The sequence below is a fragment of the Phaseolus vulgaris genome, chromosome 11 (genome assembly GCF_051622355.1).
Source record: "Phaseolus vulgaris cultivar YP4 chromosome 11, ASM5162235v1, whole genome shotgun sequence".
NCBI lineage: Eukaryota > Viridiplantae > Streptophyta > Magnoliopsida > Fabales > Fabaceae > Phaseolus > Phaseolus vulgaris.
In genome coordinates, this window is record NC_143508.1 from 29,012,382 (window position 1) to 29,023,256 (window position 10,875).

The following is a 10,875-nucleotide window of genomic DNA, read 5'->3' on the forward strand; positions in this document are numbered from 1 at the left end:
TTTCAAACATAAACAGTGCCAAAATAAATCTGTTCATTTCCAAATAAATCGATTTATTTTCTGTGTACTGTGATAAATACTGATTCTGCGAGAAACTTTTAAAAGGTCAATTCACCCCCCCCCCCCCCTCTTGAACTTTGACACTATTAAACCCAACAATTGGTATCAGAGCTAGGACTTGTATTTTAATCAAGTTTGTTTGCAATAATGTCTGAAGACTTATAGAAAAAGGAGTTAGATCACTGATATTAAAAGTATGACTACCAAGAAAAGTATCAGGCATATCTAACTCACAAGCATTATCATTAATCCTCTTGATGACCTGAAAAGGACCACCTCCACAAGGCATAAGCTTTGACTTACTTTGAGTAGGAAAACGATCCTTTCTCAAATGAAGCGAAACCCAATAAACAATTTCAAAAACTAATGCCTTTCTCCTTTTGTTGGCATTTTCAGCATATTTGTCAACTTTCTTCTCAATTTGTAACTTGATGTGATTATGCAAATCTTTTATAAAATAAGCTTTTTCAAAACCATCTTTGTATAGAACATCATCAAGTATTGGAATTCGAAGAAGATCTAGAGGTGTTAAAGGATTAAATCCATACACAACCTCAAAAGGAGAATGGGAAGTGGTAGAATTTACTACTCTATTATAAGCAAACTCAACATGAGGTAGTAAATTCTCCCATACCCTAGGGTTCCCAGAAATAAAGCATCTTAGCATTTGATCCAAAGTTCTATTAACCACCTCAGTTTGGCCATCAGTTTGGGGGTGGCATGTAGTAGAAAACAAAAGTTTTGTGCCAAGTTTGCCCCATAAGGTCCTCCAAAAGTGGCTTAAGAACTTAGAATCTCTATCAGAAACAATGCTTCGAGGAATCCCATGTAATCTAACAATTTCCTTAAAGAAAAGATTTGCAATAAAGCACGCATCATCTACTTTGTGGCATGGTATAAAATGAGCCATTTTATAAAATCGATCCACAACCACAAAGATAGAATCCATTCCTTTTGATGTCTTGGGAAGTCCTAAAATAAAATCCATGGAAATATCTGCCCAAGGCATTGTTGGAATTGGAATAGGGGTATACAAGCCATGGGGTTGCACTTTAGATTTAGCCCTTCTACATGCTATACACTTATCACAAAAGCTATGTACGGATTTTCGCATGTGAGGCCAAAAGAAATGCTCATGCAAAGTATCTAAAGTTTTTGCTACCCCAAAATGTCCCATTAATCCACCCTCGTGTGCTTCTCTAACAAGAGATTGTCTAATAGAGCTTTGGGGAACACGAATTCGTTTACCTTTAAAAAGAAATCCATTTTGTAAGAAAAAATCTTTGTGTCCACCTTTAGCACACTTTTGAAAGATGAGAGAAAAATTAAGGTCATCATGATAAAGTTCCTTGATGTGATCAAACCCAAGAAATTGGACATCTAAAAGGTTTAACAAGGTATAACGTCTAGAAAGCGCATCGGCAACAACATTAATTTTACCTTGCTTGTGTTTGATCACATAAGAGAATTGCTCAAGGAATTCCACCCACTTAGCATGCCTCTTATTAAGCTTGTTTTGGATTTTCAAATATTTAAGAGATTCATGATCACTATGAATCAAAAATTCTTTAGGAAAAAGATAATGTTGCCAATTATACAAAGCTCTAACAAGTGCATATAACTCCTTATCATAAGTGGAATAATTTAGATGACTTCCTTTCAATTTCTCACTAAAAATCCAAGGAATTCTATATGATCAAGCGCAAACATACATTTAGCAAGGTTAACATACAAATCTTCTTTCCTAAGGGTTTCCAAAACTAGTCTAACATGCATTTCATGATCACCCAAAGACAAGCTATAAATGAGAATGTCATCAATATAAACTACCACAAACTTGCCAATGAATGGTCTTAAGACATGATGCATGAGACGCATGAATGTACTTGGTGCATTAGTCAAACCAAATGGCATAACTAACCACTCACACAAGCCAAAGTTGGTCTTAAAAGCAGTTTTCCGTTCATCTCCCGGTTTAATACGAATTTGGTTATAACCATTCTTAATATCAATTTTGGTATCTCTTTTGTTTCACTTGGGTTGGTCCTATATGCAGGACGATTTGGCAAAGATGCTCCCGAAATTAAATCAATTTGATGTTCAATCCCTCTTAAAGGTGGTAAACCCTTAGGAGGATCTTGAAACACATCTTGAAATTCCTTTACCAATCTATCTAAACATGTTGGACTAACCTCATCCTTTTCTAACGCAAAAGTCCTAGGAATAGCTAAAAAAATCGGTTTGTGAGAAGCTATTACCTTATTTTCATTCTTCGAACACATCCTCCATGACCCATCCTTTTTAGGGACAAGTATGATAGGCATGGCACAAGGGCTCATATTATCTTGTACCCACCCTTTGGCAATTAACTCCTCAACTTGTTGGCGTATATCTTTTGTTTCACTTGGGTTGGTCCTATATGCAGGACGATTTGGCAAAGATGCTCCCGAAATTAAATCAATTTGATGTTCAATCCCTCTTAAAGGTGGTAAACCCTTAGGAGGATCTTGAAACACATCTTGAAATTCCTTTACCAATCTATCTAAACATGTTGGACTAACCTCACCCTTTTCTAACGCAAGAGTCCTAGGAATAGCTAAAAAAATAGGCTTGTGAGAAGCTATTACCTTATTGACCGCATGGCCAGAAATAAGAAGGTTCTTCTTAGAACTTTTTTTATTTTCATTCTCCCTTTTTTGCTTCATTTGAACTTGGTCCTCATGGACCTCTCTTGGAGAGAGAGACTTTAGTATGATCTTGTGTCCATGGAAGTCAAAATAAAGTTTATTGGTAAAGCCATCATGAAAAACTTTTCTATCAAATTGCCATGGCCTACCCAATAGAACATGTGTAGCTTCCATTGGAACAACATCACACAAGACCTCATCTTTGTATTTACCAATAGTGAAATTAATGAGGACTTGCTTGTTAACAATGATCTCTCCTACTTCACTTAACCATTGTAATTTGTAGGGCTTTGTATGAGAGATAGTAGACAATCCAAGATTATCTACCACTCTTGTACTAGCCACATTAGCACAACTACCCCATCCACAATCAAAGAACATAGCTTGTCATTAATGAGACATCTTGTATGAAAAATATTTTCTCTTTGACTTTCATCAAAGGGCTTTAAAACTTGACCAAGAAGACGTCTCACTACCAACAAGTTACCCTCAAGTGGACTTTCGCTTTCATGCTCACTTGGTGTTCTAGAAGGGGAAGAATGCCTAGAGGATGCAGAATCATGCCCACTAACCACTACCCCATCATGTATAAACATATTTCTTTTAGAAGGGAAATTAGAAGCTATGTGACCATATCCCAAACATTTAAAACACTTCTTACTAGACGATTTGGTTGGAGACTTATGATTAGACGTTGAAGGCTTATAATCTCTAGCTTTGGAATATGACTCTTTAGGAGGATACTTTGAAAAATATTTGTTTTTATTTTTCCAAGAGTTGTTGTAGAAGCCATCATTATGAGTGTTTTTGAAAGCATTTTTCTTTGAAATTTAAGTTTCAACCTTGATGGCAAGGTGAAGTAAAGTTTTTAAAGATGAATACTCATGAAGTTCCACAACATCTTGGATATCCCTCCTAAGAACACTTACAAACCTAGCCATTTTAGCTTCAACCCTAAACCCTAAACCTTAATTAAAAGCATATCTAATTCCTTGAAATATGCATCCACACTTAGCGTGCCTTGGTGAAGCCTTTGGAGCTTCAACAATAGGTCTTTCCTAAAGTGTGGTGGAACAAATCTATCACGCATACACTCTTTTAAATTGTCCCAAGAAACCACGTGAGCTCTCTTGTTTAGCCCAATGTTCATAAGAGTCTTATGCCACCATGACATGGCATAGTCTAAAATTTCTAAAGAGGCTAATCTAACCCTTTGGTCTTCTTGGAACTCATGTACATGAAAGATTTGTTCAAATTTAGGCTCCCAACCTAAATACAATTAGGATCACTATCCCCACTAAAACTAGACAATTTTACAATTGGAAAATAAGGCTTTGCCACATTTTGCCGCCCATCTTCATGATGATGCCTATCTCCATGATGGTGGTGATGCCTCCTCCTTCTATGTTATTTTTCATTGTCGTGAGCATTGGAAGAACTCCTTGAAGAATGTCTATGAGCATGGTGGCTTCCATGGGTGGAATTGGTTGATCTATCATGATTCATTTCAAGTCTTTGTAATCTTTCCTCCAACTTTTTTATAGCTTCATCCTTTTGTGCAAGGGAATGTTTTTACTCTTTCAATTCACCAAGAATAAATGCTCTATGAGGAGAGTGTGGTTTGGAAGAGTCACCACTTGAATATGCAGCCATTAGAAAAAAGAAAACAGCAAACACAAAGAACAAAGAACAAACAATTTCAAGAAAAAACAAGGTTAGAAAATGGAACAATTATGATGTTGTAATGAAAATTAAAAAGATAATCAAATCACTCCAAGAAAGAATACTTCCCTCAACCAATATGCTCTTGGGCTTTTGTTAACTCTAAAATGAAATATGTCAAAGCAAAGCACTCTCTCTTAAAGCCAATACACCACAAAACTTAAAGAACAATAAAAGACAAGCAGAAAAGGTGTAAACAAGAAAGGGCTATATCAAAAGGAATACAAGATATATAACAAACTCAAAGAATAGTGAAGAAAATACAAGCAAGAAAAATAAGGTACTCAATTAAAAGATGGCACACAAAAGAAACCTAAAGAAAAGCACTAGAGTAGATGAAGAAAACAAAAAAATAGAACTACTAGAATTTTATGTAAATTGTGCGTGACTTTACAGATTTATCTGGAACTGAAGAAATCAAACTGGATTATGAAATTTAAAACAAATAAAGTTCAAGATCTTATCTCAACAATGAAACTGGAATCACACAAAAATAGTGCACCAATTAATTGTGATAAATTTTGTAAAATTACTGCCACTTTACTGTATTTTTTTTGTGCCAGAATTACAAATTGGACGTATTTGATTTATCATTTTTTTTTTCTGTTTAGAATTTTGACTCACTTCTTTTTTTCTACTTTTTTGTAACACTCTCAAAAACTCAAATCCAGAATTTCAGAATTTTAGAGTAATCAATGAAATTTTAACAAACCCAAACAGTCAACACATTTTCAAGAAAACAGAGGAAACCTAATGGAAAATGAAAAAAACAGAATTGAGAACTTCAAAAGACATAATAGAATTGATATTTCAAGAACTTGTATAGATCTAAAATACAAGTAAGAACTCAAATCTAAAAAGAAAAGGCACAAAAGGATCAAGAAAACAAATACATAAAACTATACTCAATTAAAAAAAATCAAGAAACCAAAATTATAAACAAAAGGACTACATAGAATTGATAACTTTTTGGGAGAAACATGACTTTGACAAAACTTATAGAGATTCAAAAATCAAAATGACACAAACACAATGTATTAAGAACAAGAAAACAGCAAGAAATACCCAAAAACAGTAAAAAACAGAATGCTAATGACAATAAAGGCAAGGTATATGAAATTAAAGAACAAGAATGTAAAATTCTTGAATTAAAAGTGCAAAAAACAACTCAAACACACAAGAACACACCTAAGACTCATGATACCACATGATATGAACATGTTATGAATTCAATATGAGTTGGAACATGAATAGGCACCTTTAGAATTGGATCAAGATTCTTTACCCATTCAAGAACTTAATCAAGAACACAATAACCAAGCCAATCTCACATAGAAACCCATTTTTCAACATATGAACTGCATGAAACAAGGAAAGAAAGCTAATGCACCGATTAAAACTTCAACAAACACATTTAGAACCACAAGAACAACGAACCCATGCAAACCACCGAACATAATCACAAACTAAACAAGGTCTACTGATTGAAAACAAGAAACAACAAAGACATGTTTTAGAGTTTGATTTGGAATGGGTATGGAAGAACAAGATGAAAAGGACAAGGAAACTTATGTGGTTGGAGCTCTTGGAATTGTGCACGCCACTTGAAGGATGGTTGGCTTCAAGATGAGTGTTGTTATCGCCACTTGAGAGCCCAAGAGATCTCCCAAGATAAGACTATAAGAGGAGAAGACACAAGCCTCTCACACCCACTCACCAATTCGGTAGAGATTTCTTTCTAAAAACTCAATTTCAAACTTTTTTTTTCAAAGACCCATGCACCCCTTTTATAATAGAGAGGGTTGGTCGCAAATTTACAAATGAGAAGGAGCTTGAAGGTTTACTTTCTAGTTCCTTCTAAACTAGCGCCTAAGCCATAAAGGAATAGAAAGAGTCATTTCTTCTATCCTTTTCCTAAACTAACGCCTAAGGTGCTACACAAATGGAGGTGTCTTTTTGGTTTCCCTTTTAGCACCTTCCTAAACACTACTCTTATATGTTTTACAATTTTATACAAGTGTAATTACAAAAAAGGGGAAAACATTTGCACCCTATTACCCAAAACTTTAGCTTTGCTCCTTGTAATCCTTTGAGGTATGAAGGGTGATGAGCTAATTTTCCTTTGAGAATCTTGAACTTGAGCCTTAGTCTCTTCTTCTACTTGATCTCCATTAGGTAGTGTGTAGTTTGAAGATCAATAGTCTAACCTTGAGAGGTTTTTGACAAGAAGTGAAATTGACTCAAATTTGGCAGCAATTCACTAGTATATTAATCTTGTGAAAACATGAACCAAGCCACTCCTTATATAGCAAGTGAGGGCCGATTTACATAAAAGCAAAAGGAGGGAAATTCAAACTTACTCTAATTGAAATTGGCCCAAAAAATGGGAGCACATGGAAGGCATGTTCAAGGATCTAGAATGTGCAAGGATTCTAGAACTTGCACTCCAATTGGGGTTGCTTTGGACCGGCCTAGGTTTAATTAGAAGTTTAAGAAACTCTAATTAAACCTAGGTTGGTATTTTAGGTACCAATCTTCATTTTAACAAAAATTACAAAAGAAATTTCCTATGCTAATTTTGACAAGAATTTAAATGCTACCTACACTATAGTCTATGGCGTCTTGAACATGTATAAGAAAGTTTCTCGACCATCAGTAGCAGTATTCCAGTCTTCTTGAAGCTTCTTAGCCATGGCTCTAGTGGTTGGCCTAATTCTACACTTTGGTGGGCTTTCATTTGAGTTGCTGCTTGGGCCTCTTCCATCATCCCCTCCCTCTTGAAAAGGATTTGTCCTCAAATCTAATGCTTCTTCGTCTTCATTATTACCTACAAAAGGAGACAAATCAATGACATTAAAAGTATCATGCACTCCATATTCCACAGGTAAATCAAGTTTATATGCATTGTTATTGATTTTCTTGAGGACTTGGAAAGGTCCATCACCTCGGGGACTAAGTTTAGACTTTCTCTTAGTTGGAAATCTATCCTTCCTAAGATGAAGACAAACTAGATCTCCTTCCTCAAAAATGATTTTTCTCTTTCCCTTATTGTTATGTTTAATATATTTCTCAGTTTGTTGTTGTATTTGTTCTTTAACCCTCTCATGCATTTTCTTAACAAATTCAGCTTTTGTAGCTCCTTCCTTATGCACAAAAGTTTGTGGATTAGGAAGGGGTAACAAATCTAAAAGAGTAAGAGGATTAAATCCATATACAACTTCAAATGGAGAAATATTAGTAGTCTTGTGAACTACTCTATTATATGCAAATTCAATATGGGGAAGGTACTCATCCCAAGATTTGTGGCTACCCTTCATGACCGCCCTAAGCATAGTAGAAAGAGATCTATTGACTACTTCTGTTTGTCCATCCGTTTGAGGATGACAAGATGTTGAAAATTGAAGTTTAGTGCCAAGTTTCCCCCAAAGGGTTTTCTAAAAATGACTTGTGAATTTTGGATCTCTATCCGATACTATGCTTCTAGGTAATCCATGAAGTCTTACCACTTCTCTAAAGAAGTGTTTGGAAACATTTTGAGCATCATCCACTTTGTGGCATGGAATAAAATGTCCCATTTTGCTAAAACGGTCCACAACCACAAAAATGGAGTCAAAACCTCTTGCCGTCCTAAGGAGCCCTAGAATAAAATCCATGTTAATGTCTTCCCATGGAGCACTTGCAATAGGTAAAGGAGTATAGAGTCCATGAGGCATTGTTTTAGATTTAGCTTTTAAACATGAAATACATCTAAAATAATGTCTTTGAACATCTCGTCTTATATGAGGCCAAAAGAATTTTCCTTTTAAAAGATTAAGAGTCTTATATACTCCAAAATGGCCCATGAGACCTCCTTCATGAGATTCCTTTACAAGAAGTTTTCTATGTGTTCCTTGGGGTATACAAAGTTATCCTTTCTTAAAAAGATACCCCTCAGACACATTAAATCCTCCTTGAGCTCTATGTTCACACTTAGCGAAGATGGATGCAAAATCATGATCTTCTTTGTAAAGTTCTTTCATGTTGTCAAATCCAAGAATTTGGGCTCTAGGTTTTGAAAAGCTTGTCATCTACCTGTGGAGATCGAGCAAAGCTTATTGGGCAATAAAGGCATGCAACATGAATTATGACAAGACAGGAGAGCAGCGAAAACTCCAGATGCAAGAGTTGGATGAGATCAGTTTGGAGGCATATGAGAACTCAAAATTTTACAAGGAGAGGACCAAGCGTCTCCATGACCACTTCATCACTAGCAAGGAGCTTGTTGCAGGACAACGTGTGTTAATGTTCAACTCCAGATTAAAGCTTATGCCTGGAAAGTTGCGCTCAAGATGGATTGGTCCATTTTTTATCACCCATGTCCATCCTCATGGTGTTGTGGAATTGCAGAGTCTAACGTCTACAAAGATATTTAAGGTGAATGGACATTGTCTAAAGCTCTTTCATGAGATTCCTCAAGAAGAGACGGTGGAAGAGATTACCTTGTGATCCAGTCGGTCATCGGTAGTCGATGACGTCAGCATCAGATAACCACGTGGACCACTCGCAGGGTGACACGTGGATCAGGTGGCAGAGAAATCAGGGAGGAGATCACCCAGAACGGTGATCAGTGGGTAGTAACCGAGTGGCCACCGACAGATCAGTTCCAAGATAAACACCTGGGGGGAGAACGCGAGAAGCAATAGAGCACCGATCATTCATCGGGTGCATGGTCATCGGGGTTTCGTGTTACACGCAGTTAAACTGGGACTGAGATTCCCAGCGAGAGCGTTACGCATGGACCTCGCATGATCATATCTCAGAGAAAGAGGAGCTGCTCGCCGGTAGAATCGTGCCCGAGAGTGGCCTGAGGGAGTTAGTAAACCGGTCACTGATTGGTGACTCTCTTAACCCATTACGTGCATGACATCGTGAAGGGGAAATCGTTTATGCAGAGAGCAATGCTTGGTGAGTGTGCCTAGTCCAGCCACACCTGGCGTTCTCCTAGGAGTGTGCGATTCACCCAGATGGAAGAAATGCGCTAAGTTACTCCGCAAGGGAATAACTTAGGCGCACAAAGAGATGCGCTAGAGCCCTTCAGGTAGTGTCACGTGTACGGTTAGATGTGAGTTGCATGCCTCCACGTGTCACCATCTGAGAGAGGCGCGGCCAAGATAAAGGTGCACTCCGCGTCGTGAAAGGTACACCCCCACGTTTTTACTCATTTTGGTACGTTTTCGCACAATAGCGTAACAAAATTCTGACACACGCAGAGGATAGCGTAACAAAATTCTGTTAGGCACAGACACAGAGAGAGAGAGAGAAAAAAGAGAATCAAAGAGAGATTCAGTGACACTTTTGTTGGTGGTTCTGTGACCTAACTTGAGCGTCGGAGTGCAAACGGCCGCTAGAGGCGCCGTCTGTGTGTTTTGCAGGTTGCGTTTGATGTTCCCGGAGAAGGTTCTAAGAGCATTCTTGCGGATAACACAATTGCATAGGCGGGGTAAGGAAGCGACAAAGCAATTCCTCCACGCTTGAGTTGACGACAGGATCATTTGGTGCCCACCGTGGGGCCCTGTGAATGGTGGTCCCATCCACACCAAAGTTTCTGAAGTTTCTCAAAGTTTTTGCTGAGTTTTTTGCTGAGAAAATGAGGAGAACCAGACAAACATCACCTGCGCCATCTGCTGAGGAAGGAGCTGTGACAATGGCGCAGGTCCTGGAGATGATGCGTGCGCTGCAGGACAAAGTCGCAGCGTCGAGAGCTGAACAAGAGAAGATGCAGGCGGAGTTGGCTGCATCGCAGAGCAAGAATGATGAGCTGAATCGCGTTAATGAGGAGCTGAGAAGGACGTTACAGGCGCAGAAGGAACACGCAGTTGAAGAAAGGATGTCGATGCCACCATCGCCTCCGAGAGCGTTCCCTATGCCATTCTCCCCTGAAATCATGAAAACCGTGGTGCCTCCCAACCTGGTGGGAGTGAAGGCGTCGTTCAGGGGGGTAGAAGATCCAGAAGCGCATCTGACGGCGTTCCACACTCAGATGATGCTGTCTGGGGGCTCAGATGCCGTGTACTGCAAGATGTTCATGAGTACACTGAGTGGAATCGCCATGGAATGGTTCGTGAGTCTGCCAGAGGGTCAGATCACGTCCTTTCATCAGTTTTCGAAGCTTTTCACTGAGCAGTACATCGTTAACAGAGCACCTTCAGTGGTGTCGTACGATCTGTTCGATGTACGCCAATATCAAGGTGAGTCGCTGAAAGACTACCTCAACCGCTTCGGAGCACAAGTGGTTAGATTGCCCAGCAAGGACGAGGATATGCTAGTGCATGCGTTTAAGAAGGGAGTGCTGCCTGGTCCTTTCAGTGAGTCGCTCATCAGGAGCCATCCCAGCACCTTTCGGAGATCCGGCGGCGCGCGGTGGCGC

At 38.5% G+C, this 10,875-nt stretch overlaps 2 protein-coding genes across 2 annotated transcripts; one reads left to right on the forward strand and one right to left on the reverse strand.

The window, feature by feature from the left end:
* Positions 1–305: 305 nt before the first annotated feature.
* Positions 306–3,343, reverse strand: LOC137837740 (uncharacterized). The gene is made up of 5 exons (XM_090297742.1): positions 3,228–3,343; positions 2,230–3,084; positions 1,773–2,077; positions 364–579; positions 306–322 (listed from the first exon to the last, which is right to left on the reverse strand). The coding sequence occupies exons 1-5, from the start codon at positions 3,341–3,343 to the stop codon at positions 306–308; spliced, it is 1,509 nt and encodes a 502-aa protein (XP_090153868.1).
* A 5,143-nt stretch (positions 3,344–8,486) lies between these two features.
* On the forward strand, positions 8,487–8,954 carry LOC137837733 (uncharacterized). The gene has a single exon (XM_068646841.1). It carries the CDS (start codon positions 8,487–8,489, stop codon positions 8,952–8,954), a length of 468 nt encoding a protein of 155 aa, XP_068502942.1.
* The last annotated feature ends 1,921 nt before the right edge of the window (positions 8,955–10,875 follow it).

Bases quoted from the DNA above. Each gene is read 5' to 3' on its own strand.
- LOC137837733 (XM_068646841.1), top strand. From the start codon at position 8,487: ATGTTGTCAAATCCAAGAATTTGGGCTCTAGGTTTTGAAAAGCTTGTC.
- LOC137837740 (XM_090297742.1), bottom strand. From the start codon at position 3,343: ATGTTTATACATGATGGGGTAGTGGTTAGTGGGCATGATTCTGCATCC. The intron at 3,085-3,227 runs GTTGGTAGTGAG...TAATGTGGCTAG, and splicing joins AGTCCACTTGAGGGTAACTT to TACAAGAGTGGTAGATAATC. The intron at 2,078-2,229 runs ATTGGTAAAGGA...CAAAAGAGATAC, and splicing joins AGTCCAACATGTTTAGATAG to CAAAATTGATATTAAGAATG.